Source organism: Acipenser ruthenus, chromosome 1 (assembly GCF_902713425.1).
Source record: "Acipenser ruthenus chromosome 1, fAciRut3.2 maternal haplotype, whole genome shotgun sequence".
In the NCBI taxonomy this organism is placed as follows: domain Eukaryota; kingdom Metazoa; phylum Chordata; class Actinopteri; order Acipenseriformes; family Acipenseridae; genus Acipenser; species Acipenser ruthenus.
The window spans coordinates 3,352,253-3,376,532 of record NC_081189.1 but is presented as its reverse complement, the minus strand read 5'-3'; the positions used below and the strand labels follow the sequence as shown (position 1 = coordinate 3,376,532).

The window sequence follows — 24,280 nt, the reverse complement described above, 5'->3', positions numbered from 1 at the left end:
CAGTTCTGATCACCTCGCTGCAAAAAGGATATTGCTGCTCTAGAAAGAGTGCAATGAAGAGCGACCAGAATTATTCCTGGTTTAAAAGGCATGTCATATGCAGACAGGCTAGAAGAATTGAATCTATTCAGTCTTGAACAAAGAAGACTACGTGGTGATCTGATTCAAACATTCAAAATTCTAAAAACTATTGGCAATGTCGACCTGAAAAAGGAAACCAGGGGTCACAAATGGAGATTAGATAAAGGGGCATTCAGAACAGAAAATAGGAGGCACTGTTTTACACAGAGAATTGTAGGAGTCTGGAACCAACCCCAGTAATGTTGTTGAAGCTAACACCCTGGGATCCTTCAAGAAGCTGCTTGATGAGACTCTGGGATCAATAAGCTACTAACAACCAAACGAGCAAGATGGGCCGAATGGCCTCCTCTCGTTTGTAAACTTCCTTATGTTCTTCATACCCTTTTTAGGGTCGTCATTCAAAATATGGGGCCACGCTGATGGTATCTGTTATCCGTCCCAATTTGGAGATATGGCACTGCAACATTGAATCGATCAATCAATCTGCAACACAACACTGGAATCCCTCTCATTAACAAACCAGTGCTAAATGGAAGATGTTCAATTAAATAAAGTTGTAAAACACAATTAATTTGTACAGGAATGTCAGTCTCACTCGCAAATAACAATAACAAAAATACAAGAGGTTGGTTTTCTTTAAAGAACTAGCATCCCCAAGCATTAAGATCATTCCTGCAAAGTTTAATCACTTTTTAGTATTGAACGCTAAAGAGTGAATATCTATTTATTTGTTGGTCTCATTTTGGAATCGACCTTACATTTATTCAAATCCAACGACAGAATGACTGGGTGATGAATCCTACCACGCTAAAGTATGCAGTGTTGCTAAGCAAATGTAGAGCTTGAAATAATTCCAAGAAATGAGCGGTTTATCCAGGTTTAAGCATTTTGTTTTCCATGCACTGCACCTGTTATATAAACAGACGTCTACATGAGGATTGCTGTTAAACTACATGCCCCTTGATGATTCTGCAATCCTCATTCCATGGAATAATTACAAACACTGCACAGACATTCGCTGATTTCATCCGTTTGATGATTCTGCAATCCTCATTCCATGGAATAATTACAACACTGCACAGACATTCGCTGATTTCATCCGTTTGATGATTCAGCAATCCTCATTCCATGGAATAATTACAACACTGCACAGACATTCGCTGATTTCATCCGTTTGATGATTCAGCAATCCTCATTCCATGGAATAATTACAACACTGCACAGACATTCGCTGATTTCATCCGTTTGATGATTCAGCAATCCTCATTCCATGGAATAATTACAACACTGCACAGACATTCGCTGATTTCATCCGTTTGATGATTCAGCAATCCTCATTCCATGGAATAATTACAACACTGCACAGACATTCGCTGATTTCATCCGTTTGATGATTCAGCAATCCTCATTCCATGGAATAATTACAACACTGCACAGACATTCGCTGATTTCATCCGTTTGATGATTCAGCAATCCTCATTCCATGGAATAATTACAACACTGCACAGACATTCGCTGATTTCATCCGTTTGATGATTCAGCAATCCTCATTCCATGGAATAATTACAAACACTGCACAGACATCCGCTGATTTCATCCGTTTGATGATTCTGCAATCCTCATTCCATGGAATAATTACAACACTGCACAGACATTCGCTGATTTCATCCGTTTGATGATTCAGCAATCCTCATTCCATGGAATAATTACAAACACTGCACAGACATTCGCTGATTTCATCCGTTTGATGATTCAGCAATCCTCATTCCATGGAATAATTACAAACACTGCACAGACATTCGCTGATTTCATCCATTTTATTTGGACTTTCAATTATAACACCAATTCACTTCGCTGACTTTGGTCAAACAGCAACTCCATTTATAATTAGACTGTGGTTTTACAGTGTAGCTTTAACAAATTCTGTTTTCTTTTAAATCAACTTATGATACATAAACTAGCAACTAGTCTTTTTTAAATAAGTAAATTGTATACTCAGGGATCTATTCATAAAAGCATGGGTTTTAGCAATGTGATCTTTTTTTGTTTTTTAATCAATTATGTATTTGTTTTGCAATTGCAGAGGACTAAATAATTGTAACTAATGAATACTCACTAGAACGCTGTCCAACACTTCAGGTTTGTTTTTGCTAACATGCCATGTAGAATTTACAATGTATCTTTGTCCAAATGTACATTTTTCTTCCTGGGTACATACACACAATACACAGAAATAAAAAATGCAGAAACAAGTGCTCCAGAGACACAAAAAGAAACAACAGAAATATAAATAAAAAAACAAACAAACAAACACAATTGGTGAGATTTACACAACAGCTTTGGAGAAGATGAGCTGTAGAAAACACATCTGCACATCTCTGGCTGTGAATAACCCACCTTTAGTTTAACTTAAAGGTTTCACAGGTTCTGTAGTTATCTGCTCTTTTGCTACCATAGTAGTCATACAAATCCATCATCCGCACAACAATACAGGAATAAAGAGCAGCAGGTTCATAAACAGGAAGATAAAACGTGTCCCTAATTCCGAAGCAAAGCAGTTTCAGCTGCGGGCCACACTGGGTTTCTTCAGTCACTGTCGCAATCCTCAATCACAAGCTCCTCTTCCTTCATGATGGCTTGTGCTGCAGTGGGTTGCGGCTGGCTCCCAGGAAGGTCCCCTCCAGCAGTCTGACTGGAAGGAAGGGAGCCACCGTCTGACTGGAGGCCTTCGAGGCCAGGAGCTTGGGACAGCTCTCCTTTAGGGTTTGCATAGGCGGAAGCAGCAGGGTCATCTTCATCACTGTCCAGGTCTACTACTGGATCCTTATCTGTCAGAGCTTCAAGCTTCAACCTGGAAAAGGAGTGTGTTCTTTAATATCAATTTACAGGGTGTCCCAAAAATCAGGCACCCCAAGGCATTATTGTTAATACTGGCTGTCTCTCTCTCTGTATGTAATGCCTTTAAGCATAGTGGAACAAACTCAGAGCATTTTGATGTGTGACGCAGATTTCACAGAAAGCATACTAAATTTAGATAATGTATGATATTACCTTTGATGCCTGACTTATGAGACATCCTGAATTCTTGATTACAGTCAGTCTCTGACAATGAAAGGAGACCACATTTCTTGAGAACTGGTTCCCCCAATTCAGAACTGGAAATAAGACTCCCATTGCATAGCAGTTTAATCAATTCCTGGTTTTACTTGAGCTTAATAAGACACACCTGAGCTTGTTACCTATACACATTGGCTAATCAAGCTGGTGTTAAAACCTGGAATGGGTGAAACTGCTATGCAATAGGAGTCTTATTTCCATCCCTGCCAATCACAGGATGAGAATACAGTCTTATACCATTTGTTGTCCTGCATGTTAGCTTTGGAACCAAACTTCATTTTTACTGCTGTAGTTTTATAACTCCGAAAGCTGGACATACCTTCTAGGATATTTCTTCAGAGGAAGCCTGCCAACATCCTGGATAAATGCAATTTGAGCTGATTTAAAAAAAAATAATAAAAAAAGAAGCATGTTTTTAATAGCAAATTCTCAAAATGAATATCTTAGAAGTTTGAACTTTAAACTATTCTGGATTATGTTACAGGGAAACTGTACAAATCGGTGTTGTTGCATATTTGTCTAGAAGAATGCTCTGTCTGCTAGATCTCCTTTTTAAATATAATTTTCACAGCACTATGTAAAAGTGTTTTTTTAATAACAGATGGACAAACAAATACAGAAAGCAACCATTGTGAAAGACATTTGAATTATATTGTTCTCTGCCAAATTAAAATTGATCAGCACTGAAGTACATTCTACATACCTTGATTCCTCATTGGATTTGTCAGTAGAGCAAGATAGGGCAAGAGCTGAGTCTGAAGGCATGCCGGAGGCATACAGAAACTGACAAATAGAGACTTTGCTACAAGGCAGTTTTCCCGGTACTGTAACAGAAGAAGATTAATACAATATATGAAAAGGTTATTAATGAGAATTCATACATTCCAGTTCTGCTGGTCGAAGCCTTTAGTTTTACCTACAGCTCAGGAAGCCACTGCATCTCAATCCATTTAGAGGGGCACGTGTAGTTAAGAAAGTACAAAATAAACATTAGCTGTGCTTTGAAATACATACAGCCAGTGTATTCTTGTAGTGATCATGTTGAACTATCAAATGACATTAAAAAGGATAAATATAAAAAAAGTATAACTGCACTGTACCTGTAATACAGTACAGCAGTATTAAAAACCAATGTTTTCACATAAAGCAGACGAGACTGGCAGTTCCTTTCCATTAACTACACATGTGAACAGCGTTTGCACCTTTTTGTTTATAAGAAGCCATTGTGGTTTGTGCAAAGGCTTAAATCCCACTCCTGTCTGGCTGCTGGCAAAGGCTCTGGCTTTGTTGGAATGGATCATCCCTCTAGCTGCGACGGAGGCACTGTACTCTCGGAGTGCAGATCGAGACTGGAATAGAAACAATGCACTTGGATTAGCGGAGCCCTTCCCAGGCACAGAACAGGTGCAGCCAGCAATGGGACAGAACACAAGCCTCTGTTCATTTTGGCAGTTACTCAGGTAATCCTTTTGTTTACAAGCCTGACACCAATGACAACCTGGAGCTATCATTCATTGACATTCATCTAACACATGGGCTAGATTCTAAAAGCTCTTTATCCCAAGACTCCAGCCAAACCACATTTTAGAAATGAAGAACACTCTCGATAAAAATATCAAACCAGAAATACATTTTTTATAAATGTAAGTCAGCCTGCAAGCAGTTTCTTTTTAGAAAAGCAATTGCTATTTTTTTTTCTTTCAGAATGTTGAAGATTTGAAAAGAAAACAGCTTTGAGAATTTAGCCCATCCTACATAATGCATAATTGCAAAAATTGCCTCCACTATAAAAACTACAGACTGAGCACACAAGGCCACTGCGGTTGGGTCTCTTGTCTCTGGCAATTCCCTGTTTAGTATCCCTGCCTAAACATCTGATAAAACTAAAAATGTAAACATTCAAATAGCACTATTTAAAATTGTAAACATAATTTTGAATTATCTGAAAAACAAAAAGTACTTCTCATTTTTGCAACCAAACACATTTCAAGCAGTGTTGTATGAATATTCTAATATTTAGTCCCAATACTAATTTGACATAATTGAAAAAACGTCATGTCTCTCAATCAGTAATATGGTACAGCAAGAGGAGCAGCTCCTTACACTCCACTCTGTGGTGAGGAAGTCAGCGTCGGACAGGTATTCACTGGCTCGCACCACATCCTCAATGCTAGTGAAGAATTCAAGGTAGTTCTGGTGCAGGTACATGTTGAAGAGCTCTCCTGACATGTGGCATTTCTCCGTAACCATCTACACAGAGGAACAGGCACTTTAAATGGTACATTCTCTGTCTTTGTGTCTTGTAACACAGCGCATGCGCATTCGCATTCAGATTTAAATCAGGTCTAACTGAATTATTGTAAAATGTGTCTGGGTTTGATGGTGTGGTTTGATTGTTTCCATCTGGACATTATTTGTAATTGAATTTCCTTACTGTTGAAGTGAAGCATATGCGGCAATCATGTTTCAAGTTAACGGCCTATATTGCAGGAAGATTCACCCCTCCATAGTAAATGCATTACATTGGCAATTTGCCTGCAGTGGAAAATTGACCCAGAATCTATGTTTGGTAATCTAACTGTTTAAACACTGACTGTTCAGTTTTATAAGCTTAAAGAGCTGTGTGGGCAATAATCTACTGAAGGTTGTTTTTATAGATCTAAACAGCGGAACAACCCACCTCTGGGTCCACCAGCAGTGGGTCTCTCTCATGCTCCGACAGCCGGTCTGGTAGGTGAGGAAGCTCAGGCTCGATGCGGGGCTCCCCTGTTGTGTCATTACATACATGCAAACACGTGTGTCATTACATACATGCAAACACGTAGAAATCATTGGTTCACCATGTACACGCAGGTTAGGAATGTCAAATCAGCTGGTTCAATGTACTCTACAAAAATACGCAGGCTAAAAGACATTGTAAGAATCCACTTATGAAGATATTTAGCAAGTTTAAACAGAAACTAGCCCCATGATTAGGACAGCAGTGTGGAGTAGTGGTTAGGGCTCTGGACTCTTGACTGGAGGGTCGTATGTTCAATCCCAGGTGGGGGACACTGCTGCTGAACCCTTGAGCAAGGTACTTTACCTAGATTGCTCCAGTAAAAACCCAACTGTAAAAATGGGGAATTGTATGTAAAAAATAATGTGATATCTTGTAACAATTGTGAGTCACTCTGGATAAGGGCGTCTGCTAATAAATAATAATAATAATAATAATAATAATAATAATAATAATAATAATAATAATAATAATAATAATAATAATAATAATAATAATAACAGCTTTTAAAAAGTACTACCAACCACTAGGAACTCACTTCCTTCAGAAACTAAAGTCTTAAGGGATTTGAAAATATTTTGCAATAAGGCTTGGTTGAAACATTATCAATTATGCAATCATTCATTTATTCAGGATGTATTTGTATTGTGTATATTGGATATTTATATTATATAAATTGTACTGTAACTTGATTATGTAAGCTGATGATTGTTATTCATTTATGACTTTAATGTTGTATGCATTTTTAATCAGATATTCAATAGGAGGTTATTGCTATAGTTTAGAGTAGAAGTAATATGGAGATTTATTACAGTTGTCATCAATGTCTGCCCGGTACTGTCAATGGAAATGAGCCTACTTGCTAAATTGAAATGCATCCTGTGTCATGTAAGAGACATTTATGTTATAATTGTATGTGTCCCTGATAAATAAATACAATAAACAAACAAACAGTAACTGATACAGATAACTGTTGGGTTTGGCTATTTATGCAGTGTTAGAGTTAAATATTCATAGAAAGCCATTATAGTTTTTGTTATCTAGTAGTTTTCATAACACTAATGATTTTTTATAATAGGTTTTTTTTGCCATCTTCCGACAGCAATGATTATTTACTGCCAATGATTATGTATTGCTTTCAATCTACCTGGTGATTGACAATGGTTTGCAAAGCATTAACATGTAAACGGGAGTTCTGTTGCTGTAATCTTTGTTGTATGTTCTGGTTCAGTACACAGTACATGTAAACGTGAGTTCTGTTGCTGTAATCTTTGTTGTATGTTTTGGTGCAGTACACAGTACATGTAAACGTGAGTTCTGTTGCTGTAATCTTTGTTGTATGTTTTGGTTCAGTACACAGTACATGTAAACATGAGTTCTGTTGCTGTAATCTTTGTTGTATGTTTTGGTGCAGTACACAGTACATGTAAACGGGAGTTCTGTTGCTGTAATCTTTGTTGTATGTTTTGGTTCAGTACACAGTACATGTAAACATGAGTTCTGTTGCTGTAATCTTTGTTGTATGTTTTGGTGCAGTACACAGTACATGTAAACATGAGTTCTGTTGCTGTAATCTTTGTTGTATGTTCTGGTGCAGTACACAGTACATGTAAACATGAGTTCTGTTGCTGTAATCTTTGTTGTATGTTCTGGTGCAGTACACAGTACATGTAAACATGAGTTCTGTTGCTGTAATCTTTGTTGTATGTTCTGGTACAGTACACAGTACATGTAAACATGAGTTCTGTTGCTGTAATCTTTGTTGTATGTTCTGGTTCAGTACACAGTACATGTAAACGGGAGTTCTGTTGCTGTAATCTTTGTTGTATGTTTTGGTACAGTACACAGTACATGTAAACGGGAGTTCTGTTGCTGTAATCTTTGTTGTATGTTTTGGTACAGTACACAGTACATGTAAACGGGAGTTCTGTTGCTGTAATCTTTGTTGTATGTTTTGGTACAGTACACAGTACATGTAAACGGGAGTTCTGTTGCTGTAATCTGTTGTATGTTTTGGTACAGTACACAGTACATGTAAACGGGAGTTCTGTTGCTGTAATCTGTTGTATGTTTTGGTACAGTACACAGTACATGTAAACGTGAGTTCTGTTGCTGTAATCTTTGTTGTATGTTCTGGTTCAGTACACAGTACATGTAAACAGGAGTTCTGTTGCTGTAATCTTTGTTGTATGTTTTGGTACAGTACACAGTACATGTAAACGGGAGTTCTGTTGCTGTAATCTTTGTTGTATGTTTTGGTACAGTACACAGTACATGTAAACATGAGTTCTGTTGCTGTAATCTTTGTTGTATGTTCTGGTACAGTACACAGTACATGTAAACATGAGTTCTGTTGCTGTAATCTTTGTTGTATGTTCTGGTTCAGTACACAGTACATGTAAACGGGAGTTCTGTTGCTGTAATCTTTGTTGTATGTTCTGGTACAGTACACAGTACATGTAAACATGAGTTCTGTTGCTGTAATCTTTGTTGTATGTTCTGGTACAGTACACAGTACATGTAAACGGGAGTTCTGTTGCTGTAATCTTTGTTGTATGTTCTGGTTCAGTACACAGTACATGTAAACATGAGTTCTGTTGCTGTAATCTTTGTTGTATGTTTTGGTACAGTACACAGTACATGTAAACGGGAGTTCTGTTGCTGTAATCTTTGTTGTATGTTTTGGTACAGTACACAGTACATGTAAACGGGAGTTCTGTTGCTGTAATCTGTTGTATGTTTTGGTACAGTACACAGTACATGTAAACGGGAGTTCTGTTGCTGTAATCTGTTGTATGTTTTGGTACAGTACACAGTACATGTAAACGTGAGTTCTGTTGCTGTAATCTTTGTTGTATGTTCTGGTTCAGTACACAGTACATGTAAACAGGAGTTCTGTTGCTGTAATCTTTGTTGTATGTTTTGGTACAGTACACAGTACATGTAAACGGGAGTTCTGTTGCTGTAATCTTTGTTGTATGTTTTGGTACAGTACACAGTACATGTAAACATGAGTTCTGTTGCTGTAATCTTTGTTGTATGTTCTGGTACAGTACACAGTACATGTAAACGGGAGTTCTGTTGCTGTAATCTTTGTTGTATGTTCTGGTTCAGTACACAGTACATGTAAACGGGAGTTCTGTTGCTGTAATCTTTGTTGTATGTTCTGGTACAGTACACAGTACATGTAAACATGAGTTCTGTTGCTGTAATCTTTGTTGTATGTTCTGGTACAGTACACAGTACATGTAAACGGGAGTTCTGTTGCTGTAATCTTTGTTGTATGTTCTGGTTCAGTACACAGTACATGTAAACATGAGTTCTGTTGCTGTAATCTTTGTTGTATGTTTTGGTACAGTACACAGTACATGTAAACGGGAGTTCTGTTGCTGTAATCTTTGTTGTATGTTTTGGTACAGTACACAGTACATGTAAACGGGAGTTCTGTTGCTGTAATCTTTGTTGTATGTTTTGGTACAGTACACAGTACATGTAAACGGGAGTTCTGTTGCTGTAATCTTTGTTGTATGTTTTGGTACAGTACACAGTACATGTAAACGGGAGTTCTGTTGCTGTAATCTTTGTTGTATGTTTTGGTACAGTACACAGTACATGTAAACGGGAGTTCTGTTGCTGTAATCTGTTGTATGTTTTGGTACAGTACACAGTACATGTAAACGTGAGTTCTGTTGCTGTAATCTTTGTTGTATGTTCTGGTTCAGTACACAGTACATGTAAACATGAGTTCTGTTGCTGTAATCTTTGTTGTATGTTTTGGTACAGTACACAGTACATGTAAACGGGAGTTCTGTTGCTGTAATCTTTGTTGTATGTTTTGGTACAGTACACAGTACATGTAAACGGGAGTTCTGTTGCTGTAATCTGTTGTATGTTTTGGTACAGTACACAGTACATGTAAACGGGAGTTCTGTTGCTGTAATCTGTTGTATGTTTTGGTACAGTACACAGTACATGTAAACGTGAGTTCTGTTGCTGTAATCTTTGTTGTATGTTCTGGTTCAGTACACAGTACATGTAAACAGGAGTTCTGTTGCTGTAATCTTTGTTGTATGTTTTGGTACAGTACACAGTACATGTAAACGGGAGTTCTGTTGCTGTAATCTTTGTTGTATGTTTTGGTACAGTACACAGTACATGTAAACATGAGTTCTGTTGCTGTAATCTTTGTTGTATGTTCTGGTACAGTACACAGTACATGTAAACGGGAGTTCTGTTGCTGTAATCTTTGTTGTATGTTCTGGTTCAGTACACAGTACATGTAAACGGGAGTTCTGTTGCTGTAATCTTTGTTGTATGTTCTGGTACAGTACACAGTACATGTAAACATGAGTTCTGTTGCTGTAATCTTTGTTGTATGTTCTGGTACAGTACACAGTACATGTAAACGGGAGTTCTGTTGCTGTAATCTTTGTTGTATGTTCTGGTTCAGTACACAGTACATGTAAACATGAGTTCTGTTGCTGTAATCTTTGTTGTATGTTTTGGTACAGTACACAGTACATGTAAACGGGAGTTCTGTTGCTGTAATCTTTGTTGTATGTTTTGGTACAGTACACAGTACATGTAAACGGGAGTTCTGTTGCTGTAATCTTTGTTGTATGTTTTGGTACAGTACACAGTACATGTAAACGGGAGTTCTGTTGCTGTAATCTTTGTTGTATGTTTTGGTACAGTACACAGTACATGTAAACGGGAGTTCTGTTGCTGTAATCTTTGTTGTATGTTTTGGTACAGTACACAGTACATGTAAACGGGAGTTCTGTTGCTGTAATCTGTTGTATGTTTTGGTACAGTACACAGTACATGTAAACGTGAGTTCTGTTGCTGTAATCTTTGTTGTATGTTCTGGTTCAGTACACAGTACATGTAAACGTGAGTTCTGTTGCTGTAATCTTTGTTGTATGTTCTGGTTCAGTACACAGTACATATTTAAGCTGCTGGTGTAAATTATTACTTAACAATTAATATGTCATGTGCTTCTGTAGTAAACTGCTCAGCTTGGATATCCAGATCAATAGCAAACAACACATCTTATTTAAGATTTGAAACAGACAGGTTTACTTACGTTTGAAGTGCAATATTTTTCCCAAAGCTCGGAACAGGAAGAGGGAGACATCCTTTCCACCGATGGCTTGCAGCCCCTCTTGTCTCTCAGAGGTCTTTGACGACTTGTCTTTATTCCTCCCTCGGGTAGATGTTTTACATGCTTTAGATGAGGCCTTTCCTTTCTTGCTGCTCAATAAACTGTTTTCCAAAGCATAATCTATGTACAGAGTAGAATTATTAGTAGTTTCATTACAATGAAAGGAACATACAAAAAAAACACTATATATACACACACACACATTTGTGAGATGCAAACAAGTTTTCTATACACTGAAGGGCTGGACATAAAAACCCCATTGCACTACAGTTTGATCCATTCCTATTTTTACTATGAGTTTAATAAGACACACCTGAGCATGTTACCTATACACTGAGGCTAATCAAGCACATATTAGAACCTGGAATGGGTGAAACTGCTATGCAATAGGAGTCTTAATCTCCAACCCTGTACTGCACTGGGTATGTTTTATTAAAAGACTGGGCCACAGGCGAGAGTAGATATTTCAACGTTAAACAAGTGATGCAGCAGCATCTGCAGCCCATCACAACAAACCCAAGTGATGCAGCAGCATCTGCAGCCCATCACAAACCCAAGTGATGCAGCAGCATCTGCAGCCCATCACAAACCCAAGTGATACAGCAGCCCATCACAAACCCAAGTGATACAGCAGCACATGCAGCCCATCACAAACCCAAGTGATACAGCAGCACATGCAGCCCATCACAAACCCAAGGGATACTGCAGCACATGCAGCCCATCACAAACCCAAGTGATACAGCAGCACTTGCAGCCCATCACAAACCCAAGTGATACAGCAGCACATGCAGCCCATCACAAACCCAAGTGATACAGCAGCACTTGCAGCCCATCACAAACCCAAGTGATACAGCAGCACCTGCAGCCCATCACAAACCCAAGTGATACAGCAGCACCTGCAGCCCATCACAAACCCAAGTGATACAGCAGCACCTGCAGCCCATCACAAACCCAAGTGACTACCTTTTAAAGAAGAAAACTGCAGGCTGTTTATTGCACTTCTGATGTCCCCAGAGCTCCCAGAACACAGCCGATCCAGAGAATCTTTGTCAGGAACAGATACCTTTCCTCCACTCTGAAATCAAAATTAGAAGTTAATAATGAGGTACTATTTAACATATAATTGATCTTAATAAGCCAAACAATGCAAAAATGTCAAAACATATGTAGTAAGCCATTAGCAGATTGTTATTTTTGAGAAAAAATGTCCTAAAAGCTCACATAATGAAATGAAGTCATATCTGTGCTTATCTATTTATTCCCTACACATGCATACACGCATATGCTTATGTTGCAATAAGCTTCATTTTCTATATAACATTTACTTTGTGTAAAGTGTATATGTGTTTAAAAACACATTGTTACAATTACTAGTTTGTAAAACCCCTGCTTTGTAAAAACGAATAAGTTGTCGCAGATTTTTATAGATCAGTCCTACAATTACTAGGATTAATATTATTTGTTGGTAAAAAGGACACAAACCTTACACTGAGTGATGGTCTGTTTTCTTTTTGGTATACCGATATACTGTTATTTAATCTTAATTATCTCATAATGTTATAACAGTAATCTGATATGTCGTGGTAGAATATAATTTCATGAATGCTGAATTACTGTTTACCACACTTTTAGTTGTACTATGTGTTGCATATCAATTTGAATAAAAACACACATATATCAAAATGGAATAATTATTACAGAGAATAAGAGCCAATTACCATATTAATACAAACATACATGCATACGCAGACGCATACCCAACTCACCAGAATCTCATGCACTTACCCTGCTTGTCTCCTGAGCTGCGATTCGACTCAATACCTTCATCATACTGGTAGGAGCCACAGGGTTAAAACTGAAAAGGAATAAAAAGAAACAACACACACCATTAACTGACAAAGTGAAATAAAAAAGAATCATTACAGCACAGAATGCTTGTGTATTTATGTGCACAATGTACACTGCCCTTACCTTATATTACTAACATTCAGCTCCTCCTGTATGTCCTTTGGAAATAGTAACCACTGGTTGCTGTCTCCACTGAGACTGTCGGAGATGATGAAGATCAGTGGACATCTACCAGTCCGAATGAATCTCCTAATAACCAACACAAACAAGGTCTCTCTGTTAACATCGCTGCAATCATTTACATTTCTGATGGCAATTCTGTTAAAAAGCAACCAAAATAAATGACTGAATCAAGAGACGAGAATTAAGAGCAACAAGCAGCAGCGGTAACCAAAGGAGCATGAAAATATTTACACCACAAAATGGTATCAATAAAATTGAGAATGTGTGCTCCCGCTAGAAGGAAGAGCTTCAGATAACAACCCTGACTGCTATGAAAACCATACGATCATTTACAAATGAGAACACTCCCTAAAAAGTACAAGTTACTGACAATACATCCTGAATAGCATGCTAATGTTTCTGCACACCAGTAAAAGCAACTTACCTTAGGATATCATGCAAGGAGGCTGGCTGTCTATAAAACTGATTGGGGACTTCCTGTAATACAACGGACAAATAAATAAATATATTTATTTTGAATTGCAGAGTTTAACATTTTAATTAAAATAGGCCATGTATGTGATTACATTTTTAATGGGGGGATGTCTGAAAAGATCATTGCAATTTGTTACTGGAGCAACAGAACTGAAAAAAAAACAGTCCTTTTGACTGTAAATATTTAAAAAAGGGAAGGAAATAGTGAAATGACATTTAAAGCTACTTAGCCCTATACATTTATTAACAGATAGTAGGGGATTTTAAATTATATATAAAAATAAAAAACAGCAGCAAGACTACACACAATATGCATTGGTCTTAACTTACTTCAATGAGGATTACTTTCTTGTTGTTGTCCTTGGCCTCCCCAGACATCTGCAGTTTGTTATACTTGTTTGCTCGTAATAGAAACTCTTGAAAAACTGCAGACTGTGATTCACTAGTGAAGCCCCTGAAACGTGACTCTTTTGACACAAAGAAAAACAAGATGGATAAAGCAGAAACTAGACATAGATGGGAAAACGTAGGCGTGTATGCATGCAGGAATGGTTTTTATCAGGTTTGTACCACTTACCAGGGTCAAAGACGTTTTTATAATCATCCTTCTTGAATTCGGACAGTGAAACCGGGTTTGACCACTCCTGAATCTGAACACCCAGCTCTTTTGTTAACACCTGGATTGTGGCGGTCTTTCCACAACCAGAAGGTCCGGTCATCAACAGTATTGAGCCACCCTTTACAAAAACAGGATCAGGGGAGTTACAGGCAATATTGCTTTTTTGTAGCAATTACTGTGTGGATCAGCATATTATAACAACTTTTTATCACACAAGCAAGGATGGTGGCTCATTCATCCTGCTACAGGTTAAGATTGAGGATAATCACTCAGCTTCCTGCACCTGTTAATGTCCTGTTTGTCAGATATTCGTACCACACACGTGCTGCACTGGAACCCCTAACACCTGCCAGTCAACAAGAAATTAAAAACAAATAGTGATATTGTTATGCTAACTACAGGTACGTTTTTTAGGCCTCGGCTGTTATCCATTTTTGCAAGCCCTGGACAATACTAACTGTATACCAATATTGTTTCCTTTTTCCGAGAAATTATTATGCCACTATCAGCCACAGTCTATTGCCTTTTTGTATGGCATTTGGAACCACATGAACACAGGTTTCAACAGTATAACATACCTTTTTAGGTTGTCTTTGGTGAACTTCCATTGACAACCAGTTTTCTACTTCTTCAATCTTCTTTTTGTGTACTGCCAGCTCGGCCTGTAAAATATTAAAAAGACAATAATTAAGAAAACAATAAGCCAGAGGTAGAAAAAAAAATAACGTGTGTAGCATTTGTACATCCATACTGTAAAAAGTATGTTACATTCAGCTTAAAACTATTTTTCAAGTGTTCAGTGTAGAATTTCCATATTTCATTTTTAAACATTTTACAGATCAAAAGATTCAGGTGATTCAAGAAAACATATCAGTCCTGCAGCTCCAGGGATAGAGGAATACAAAGAAGACCACCCCAGCATAGCACAGGGGTGACCAATCCTGGTCCCGGAGAGCCGCAGGGCCTTCTGGTTTTAGTTCCACCCGGGTTCTCAATTACTTCAACGGACCAATTATTTTCTTAATTGATCAACACTAACATGTTTCCTGGTCTTTGGCCATTGATGATTTAAAGAGACTCAGAAAACCTGCAGGATTGTGGCTCTCCAGGGCCAGGATTGGCCACCCCTGGCATAGCAGTTTGAACCATTCCAGCTTTTACAGTTAGCTTAAATCAGGCACACCAGCAATAAATACAATTTCTATAGAATTTGGGATCTTATTTCTCTCCCGGAATTTTTTCATTCTTCAATGTTACAGCTACTCAGATTAGGTTACCTCTTTCAGTCTTAAATTGATTGTAGTGATTTCCAGCTGAGGGGTGTATTCAATTGATCTAAACAGCAGTGAATCTAAATACCATTAAAATAGAACCCTTCCTGGTATTTCACTTTTTTTCAGACCGAAATGCTAATACAATATTTAACAGATGAAAGGCTCTCATGCACCGTTAGATATTTGATTTTCATAACCTTGGTAGACAAAAGGCTGTTTTAAATATTTAAGCATTTAGATCTGCCGCTGTTTCAATCAAATGCAGGCAAATCTACGTTTCCTTCTGTATCCTAGTAAAAAGCTATGCTTCCCTACTGCAATGGTCAGTATACAAGAGATTAGAATGGATTTGAGATGTATGGTGATGTGTACCTGTGACTCCGGCTTGTATTTATCCACCCAGGGCACATCTTGATCTAGGTCGAGGTATTCCTTGGTAAAGTGACCTGGCTGCTCACAGAATGGTGCTTTTGTCCGCTTCGTTGCCTGAAGTTTGCTGCTGGCGTCTAAAGCGGAAGTCCGATCATTTCCCTTTGGTTCTCCAGAGTTAGTCCTCTTTTTTGAAGTGAGTGATTTCAAGCTGGCACCTCCAAATAAGTCATCAAATGATGGCTGTACCCAGTTTGTTAACTAAAGTAAATACAGATTTGTATCAATTAGCTTTAGGAGTAGTGCTACTGCACACTTATCTACTGATGCTTTGTAAAATTATGTAAATTAGATTACTTATTTTGAAAACAAACTTCTGTACTGTTTAAACATAAGTGAAACCATAAGATGAAAACAAATAGTAAACCTTAAATTTATAATAATTTAACAGACCACATGCAGAGACACAGAACTACAGTATCCCTAGTAATTAACTACTGTCATGCATGCTGGCGATTAACTTTTTTCCTCTCTTTTATTATTATTATTATTATTATTTATTTCTTAGCAGACGTCCTTATCCAGGGCGACTTACAATTGTTACAAGATATCATATTATTTTTACATACAATTACCCATTTATACAGTTAGGTTTTTACTGGAGCAATCTAGGTAAAGTACCTTGCTCAAGGGTACAGCAGCAGTGTCTCCCACCTGGGATTGAACCCACAACCCTCCGGTCAAGAGTCCAGAGGCCTAACCACTACTCCACACTGCTGCCCATATATATGCGCCATGTGACTATGAAACACTTTTTTTTTTTTACAACAATTCCCTGTGATTTCACTGTCAATGCAACTCATTAACCTTTGCCAATTTTCTTGCCTATATTTTTATTGCCAATATCACCTTGCATAATTTTAATTCAGCAAAGGAAAACTCACCTTACCAGAAGCTACCTTTCTGCTGAGAGAACTTTTGGACATTATCAGCTTTGTTGATTCCCATCCGCAATACACGTTCTTCAGCAAACCAAAAACAAGCTGAAGTATTACTGTGAAAAAGACAGAGAAAGAGAATTGAAAACATAGACAACCTCTGAACAATGTCACAGTCTGATATTTCAGTTTACAGCATGCACATCTGTCCCTCGACTGCGTTGTTCATATTCCTCTTGTCTATGCACATAGTGGTGCACTGACCTTGACATCGCTCAATAAAAACTGTTGTTGAGATCCATTTGCAAATCTGATCATTACAAAGACAAAGAGTAAGTTATATATTAAATACATTGCTAAACAAATGCACCCGTACAATCTGCACCACCGTGATGCGAGGGAAACAGAAATGGCAAATGTAACCGTTTATAAAAATATATATACTTAGCTATATATAAAATAAGAGAGACTACTTTAAAATCTGTATGTACATACAGTATGCATTAGAATCTCACAAGCAAAGACAGTATTGAGATAGTAAGGCAAATGTGTTTCTGCATTATTTATATACGCTACCGGCGTTAGCATGATTTCTGTAGAATACTACTCTAGATAAGACAACTTAAATAACTGCACATTACTTAGAACATCGTGCTGTGGAAGAAAAACAAGAAACAGATACGTAAACAAACACCTAAGCTCCATGTCACATTCTGACAGCCGGTTGATCAAATATCAGACATAAGAATATTAAGATGCACGCCTACACTATTTAGTACAGGTGTTTTATTTTATTTTATTTTATTTATTTATTTTAGTTACCGGTGACATCTACCGGCAAGTTATTAAGAAGTACAAATGTATGTGCTTTAATACTTCGGTTTCATTTTTTTTTAAAAATAAAGCTTTAAAAAATATATACATTTAAACCGGGTTTATCAACCGTTAAATACGCAAATTGTGTTGTGAAAACAAACTGTTTTAATGTTGTAAAAAGCTGCAGACAGGAAACTACATTGTTACTACTTACTTGTCGAGTCCACGACAGCTTACTACATATTTGGGGTGTTATTCCTTAAACCAAAAATTGTTAATGACGTTCGAAAAAAAGTCGTCTTATTTATGTTTTTATAAAAAGCTGTAACGACAACCCCTCCAAGTTTAAAAAATAAAAATGATCTTTCCCTTTAACGCCGAGGACCCCTGTGAAACGAGGGCAACTAGTGATGAAGTCATCATGGGACACACATCACTGCCTGTACAAAACTAGTGCAACTATACAGATAAATATAAAGATTCATATTTAGATTGTATTTTTGGTTTCTTAAGATCGGCATGATTGATATTTGAATAAAATCTTAGATACCCAAAGTACTTTTTTTGTCGTTGAAGCGAACACTTAAGTATGACGTACACGAAGTGCTCAAAGTCCCTCCTCGCTTGCAGTTTAGTGTTCACGTGTGGCTCCAATGAAGATGTTAAAGAGACCGAATATACTTTTAACCGGTGAGTGAGGTACCTAGTCTACAGAAAGTAAATGCAATCACAGTACCTAATTAATAAATGTCCGGCTATAGAAAAAATAAATAAATAAATAACCTTACTTTCCGCATTCGGTGACGAACTGAGAACGCGGGAGCCGTGTGGATTGCGTTCATTTGTATTTATTTATATAACGTGACTTGATGGATTTTGAAGTTATTCACTTTTCTAAATTCAAAATATGTGCAGAATTATTTACTGTTAATGTTTCCTTATAACATAATTTAACAGCTTTGGGCGCACAGAACATAGACCGTTGTCAAGCTGGCACCGAGTACGTAGTTGTGTCTGACTTCAAATAAGCATTAAAATAATTCAATTTCCTTTTTACAGTGGACAACACGTTGCTGTATAAAGAGATGTGTGATGAAAACGTATACATTGCTGTGTCCTGTGTGCTATATTGTGCTGCAATAACTTGCTTTTATTTCCTAAAGGGATACTTAGTGGGGTGGAAATCAGTTGGATAACTGATCTTTTATAAACCAGATATTAACCACAGTGTAATGATGACCAAAGAGATATTGTCAGGTGCCTGACCCCATGAACTCCCTTCCATTATATTCTGGCCAGGACATTTCAACTAATCAGAGGGCAACGCGAAGAGGAGTGATAATATACGCGTGTGACTGTATCATTTCTCTGGTTTCCAGGTACCCCCGGTGTTGGGAAAACCACACTGGGTAAAGAGTTGGCACAGAGAACGGGACTGACATACATAAACGTGGGGGACCTGGCACAGGAAAGTGAGTAACCTGTAACAACATGAAACAGAACCTATGCAGAGGTAGCTGGGGAGCCTGTGAGCAACCTGGAGTCAAGGGGCAAACAGAATGCTTGGTTATGTAGTCGAAAGTGTGGAGTACAGATCCAAGGAGGTTGTACAATGCACTGCTGAGACCGCACTGTGGTCAGTTCTCTGGTCACCACAGCACCAAAGGGACATTGTGAACCTGGAGAGAGTCTGACTGAAGAGCATCCAGACTCATCCCAGAGCTGAAAGGACTGTCTATGAGGACAGGCTGAAATAACTGAATCTATTTGGAAGGGGAAGGGGAGGGACATGATTGAAGTTAGACATGAAGTGATTTAAAAAATGTTTACTCCAGGGTCTTTCCATCTCAAGTTGACCGAGGGGGTGTGCTTGATTCCTTAGGTCAATTACAGTAATTGTAGCTAACAAAATAGTTTAAAAAACTTTACCTGGTACGCACATCAATTCACACTATGTGGGGCATGGATTACACAGCTCTTTTAAACACACACAGCACCTGCTCCGCATCTCCATCACATGGGGTTTCTGCCTCATCAACCATAAAGGGAATACACTCGTCCTTGGAAACATGTCCAGTCTGTAATGTGCTCCTGTTTTTATAAAGCAGAAAACACTTCATTTTACAAAACTAGATTACATATTTTAAATCAAGGTCTTCTAAAACACTTTTTGTGATTTTTGTAAACAATTAATAAATATGCTTGATAGCTTTTTATATAAACAGGAATAAATTGCTTCAGTGAGATTCTAAACAGTATTTTGTTTACACATGAAGTGTAGTACAGGTCTATATTCAGTAGTATTGATGGAAGTGTAACACAAACTACATTGATAAAAGACTTCTTGTCAAATTGTTTGTTAATTTATCGATTTTAATTGGCAGGTTTGTTTCAACGAGCATGATTAAACATGCCTGTGTTTTAGTAAATCTGCTGCTGCTACTTGAACTGCTCAGGTCTCATAAACAGAAACTGAACTGTGTTTATTCACTCAGTAAATGCTAGTCTATGTGGTTATACATGTGCCCCTGAATGTAAACTGTTATTGTTATGTGTGTATATGTTTATCTAGGTGAGTTGTATGATGGATTTGATGAAGAGTACCAATGCCCTATATTGGATGAAGATAGGGTGAGTATATCTTATAAAAACATCATTTCAGAGTTTCATTTCTTGAAATGTTATAATTCAGCAGTGACATATCATCTGTATGACCTGGTTTGTAAATGTTTTGGAGAGCTGGAGAATGAGGCAGGCTCTTTCTATTCGTGCTGCACAAGCCAGTTATTCAGTTATTCACATTGAGCTGCCTGCAGAAATCAGGTGCCGACAGTCAAGTGAGGGTCATTGGTGTTGATTGGGCTAATTTACCATTCCAAGTGCAGAAACAGCTGCTTGGGTTTGTGATGACTGCTGATCTTCTTAAGCCCATCTCATGTGAGTTTGCACAGATTCTGCAATCAGTTGTGCTCAGTTTTGGTTTGATGTCACAGTTCAGTTTTTCTCGACTGGGTGTCGCACACTGCTAAGACTGAATTACTGACCACAACTACATACTGGTGATTCCTATGTATGCAAATTTAATTAATACTGCCCTGTACACATTTTTGTATTAACTTAGCCCAACATAGCGACTCTCATATTATGCATGGCATCGTATGCTGATTAGACGATGGAGACAGCGCCGCGAGGCAACCAAAAGAAGCGCTTAGCCTATTAATTAATTGACCATTTACACCGTGCAAACGTTTCAGACAGTGTTTGACTTTTTATATAGTTTGTCTACTACACTTTACCCTGTGGTAAATAACATCCAACCTGTTGAATTTTATTTGACTTTGGTGTTTTTTCTCCGCGTGTGGTGCTTGTTACCTTCTGGAGATCGACACACCAGTTACTTCTGTTTTAGCGCAGTAAGAAAATATAGGCTGCCAGTAGATTGATACCAGTAATAAAAAGGTAAATTGATAATTTACCTTTGATTAGTGAACGCCTAAAAAAGCTATTCAAATGTGCACATAGCTGGTATTTTTGAATTTGGGACACTCGGAGCTATTCAAGACTAATGTATTTTTACCTGTGGAACTAAAGCTGACAATATTCCACCATCTTGTATGACAAGTTACATGACAAGCTACGTCACTTAAACCTGCTTCACCATTGGTTGACACCCTCATGACTAATCGGTCTCAGTCAGTCTTGGTTGGCAACTGCCGCACACAGACAGACTGATCACATCTGAACAAAACTGTGTCTGAAAAAGATTCAACATGTTCAATCTTCAAATCTGAAGACATCCCGACTGAAATCTGCGTAATCTTGGTTTTAAGAGCACGCACACTGCTATTCATCCAGACTCTGTACGGCCAGTTGAGATGAGTCGGGCCGGCTTGTGTTGGGCTGTGTGCGGCGGGCTTTAGACTGTGTGGAGAACAGCAATCCACACAAACCCAAGCAGCTGTTTCTTCACTTGTTTCACTCTGAATGGTAAATTAGCCCGATCCACACCAATGCCCCTCACATGACTGCCGGCACCTGGTTTCTGCAGAGAGCTCAATGATCACTCGGTGCAGCACATTTCTATTACATTTGATATGTTTTATACACTGACGAATGTGTTGTAGGAATAAAGACTAACATTCATTAAGGCATGAAGAATTATTATGAAAAAGATCGGTGTATTAGATATGCATGCTACTGTATGTTTGAATATGTTTGCCTAATTTGAAACTGTGCTGGTTTCCAGGTAGTTGATGAGCTGGAAGACAAGATGGGCGAGGGGGGCATGATTGTCGATTACCACGGCTGTGACTTCTTTCCGGAGCGCTGGTTTCACATCGTGTTTGTGCTCCGCACTGAAAACTCAGTCCTCTACAACAGGCTAGAGAGCAGGTGAGCACAACCCAGGGATATTGATTTGAAGCGTTTGTGTACACACCCTCCGCATTACTATGTAGAAGTGTTGCTCTCTGTTAAATATACGCCATTCAAGAAATTACTTGTCCATTTGGGCACCTGCTGTACATATTCTGTTACAAAACATTTTCAGAATGAATCCTGCCCAATTTGGTCATTAGCTGATTTTAGCAACTGATGCCCTCTGCTGGTCAGTAACCTAAACTGCAGTTTTGTTGGTGATGTCCTTTTTAGACCGATGTCTTTTTTTTTATCATGCTGAGGTGCAGTCATCAAACTATACACAAGATGTTTGTTAATGACTTGTATTAAAAAGGCCTGTAGGGTTTTTTTGTTTTTTTTTAGGTATCGTCATTCAAAATATGACTACACTGATCATCTGTTAAATAACTGTGTGTGTGTGTGTGTGTGTACGTATGTGTGTTTTTTTGTTTTTTTTTAAAGGGGCTACAAAGGGAAGAAGCTTCAGGACAATATCCAGTGTGAGATTTTCCAGACCATTTACGAAGAGGCCATGGAGTCTTACAAAGAGGAGATCGTGCACCAGTTGCCTAGCAACAACCCTGAGGACCTGGAGAGGAACATGGAGCAGATTCTGCAGTGGATAGAGCAGTGGATGAAGGATAACAACTGAACTGGACCTGCCGTTCCACGGAGGCCCCGCCGTCTCCGCCGTCTCCTCGCAGAGTCACCCAGCGGCGCTCCCTTGTCTTGCGTTGCAGGAGATGCTGTCATCTGATTCACAGACCCTGATTAGCAGTAATGCTGAAGCTCTTCCGGGCCTGTGAAGTCTGCCGTTGTCGTTCTATTAATATAGCAAGCGCATGACACAAAATATTATCTTGAACGCTTACCCCAGGGTCACACTTTATTTTAAGGGTTTATTTACTGTCAACAACAGCAGCTTTAATCCAAGGTTCGTTCATGTTTAGTGACCTATTTCTAAAGTAATTGAAAGTAGTTGGCAAGTCGTTGTGTCGTTGGAATTGGGTTTGGTTGGCTTGAAAACAGTTTAGGAGACAGGAAGAGAGCAGGTTTTGTATGATTACAGACTTTGAAGACATACAGGAAGTCTTTCTCAAAATGTGTGTTTCTTTTAGTGTTTCTAAATGTACCACTATGGAGTCTTTTACAGTTTAGAAATACTAAAAGAAACTAATGACAAACGTTTATAGTTCTGGAAGATTTAGGAAACTTGTTGTTCATGTAAAACAGTGCCTCTAAAAAGTGTGACATGCCCAAACAATCAATTTAAACTTGGATTCATATCTATCCCTTTTGGGGCAAGAATTATCTTTTTTTTTTCATATTTTATAATATTTAAAACCAAATTATTTACTTTTTTATGTATATCAAGATAATATTTTTGTGCATGTATTGTATTGCTTTAATGTAAAGCATGTTAGTGGGAGTCTAACCACTATTTTTGCATTAGACTCTTATTCAAATTTAGACTGCATCTTGTATAATATAAATTATTTCCATGAAATACTAGTTTCGGATAAAGAGAAAGACATCTTTTGCATACAAATGTGTATGGTTCGACTTCACTCAATTGAATTTGATAATTCCTCAAATTGAACAATGTGTACTGCCTCTGTATTAGAATGCATTGTATTACAAAAATTGTGGGGAACTCTTTTGGAAATGTAGTAAACAGAAACGTGAATGGCGGTGCCTTTTCTGGTTTCTTTCTATATACAAAACAACGGCCAGCAGAGAACATGTGACAAGCCATTTGTGTCTTTTGAGGAGGTGTTTGTTACACTTTTTTTTTTTTTAAGGTTTAATCAGCTGGTTTCACAGACCCGATTTAGCATTAATCTTGGACTACCTACTGTTGCTTTGGAAAGGCAGTCCCAAGATTAGTGCCGATTGGAGTCTTTGTAACCAGTCCTGTTGTGCAGAAAGAGTAGACTTAACCCTTTGCAGTCTATTTATTCAGTGTCTGTCAGGTGCGTCAGGGCTAATTTATTCTCACACAAGCTGTTTATTTTACACTCACGGTTTAAAAGTAACTTTATTCACAGTAAAACAGGTTTAAAAGGCACTGCATATCAACATGACACTCGCTACTGCATCTCCAGCCCCGCCCCACCCCTTGTTCGCTGTATTTTTCACATACCTCTTTATAGTCGTGCATACTGATAAATCATCTCCTGATCACTCGTTTTTATCACCAAGCTCCTCAATAATGCTATC

General features: G+C 38.1%; 2 protein-coding genes across 4 annotated transcripts; one reads left to right on the top strand and one right to left on the bottom strand.

Annotated features, from left to right (window-relative positions):
* Positions 1-1,884: 1,884 nt before the first annotated feature.
* LOC117403544 (cell cycle checkpoint protein RAD17-like) lies at positions 1,885-18,279 on the bottom strand. 3 transcript variants are annotated; one of them, XM_059031579.1, is made up of 17 exons: positions 18,261-18,279; positions 16,853-16,962; positions 15,912-16,169; positions 14,844-14,927; positions 14,224-14,383; positions 13,977-14,113; positions 13,597-13,649; positions 13,113-13,238; positions 12,927-12,996; positions 12,105-12,216; positions 11,064-11,261; positions 5,879-5,964; positions 5,302-5,448; positions 4,401-4,547; positions 3,902-4,022; positions 3,518-3,575; positions 1,885-2,932 (listed from the first exon to the last, which is right to left on the bottom strand). In XM_059031579.1, the coding sequence occupies exons 2-17, from the start codon at positions 16,892-16,894 to the stop codon at positions 2,668-2,670; spliced, it is 2,064 nt and encodes a 687-aa protein (XP_058887562.1). In that variant the 5' UTR covers positions 16,895-16,962; positions 18,261-18,279; the 3' UTR covers positions 1,885-2,667. The 3 variants fall into 3 exon arrangements, with proteins under 3 accessions (XP_058887562.1, XP_058887527.1, XP_033861612.3); XM_059031544.1 differs by lacking the exon at positions 18,261-18,279 and adding an exon at positions 18,213-18,233; XM_034005721.3 differs by lacking the exon at positions 18,261-18,279 and adding an exon at positions 17,877-18,090.
* On the top strand, positions 18,220-23,752 carry LOC117973499 (adenylate kinase isoenzyme 6-like). Its single transcript, XM_034926181.2, has 5 exons — positions 18,220-18,352; positions 19,042-19,134; positions 20,235-20,293; positions 21,909-22,054; positions 22,523-23,752. The coding sequence occupies exons 1-5, from the start codon at positions 18,316-18,318 to the stop codon at positions 22,710-22,712; spliced, it is 525 nt and encodes a 174-aa protein (XP_034782072.1). The 5' UTR covers positions 18,220-18,315; the 3' UTR covers positions 22,713-23,752.
* The last annotated feature ends 528 nt before the right edge of the window (positions 23,753-24,280 follow it).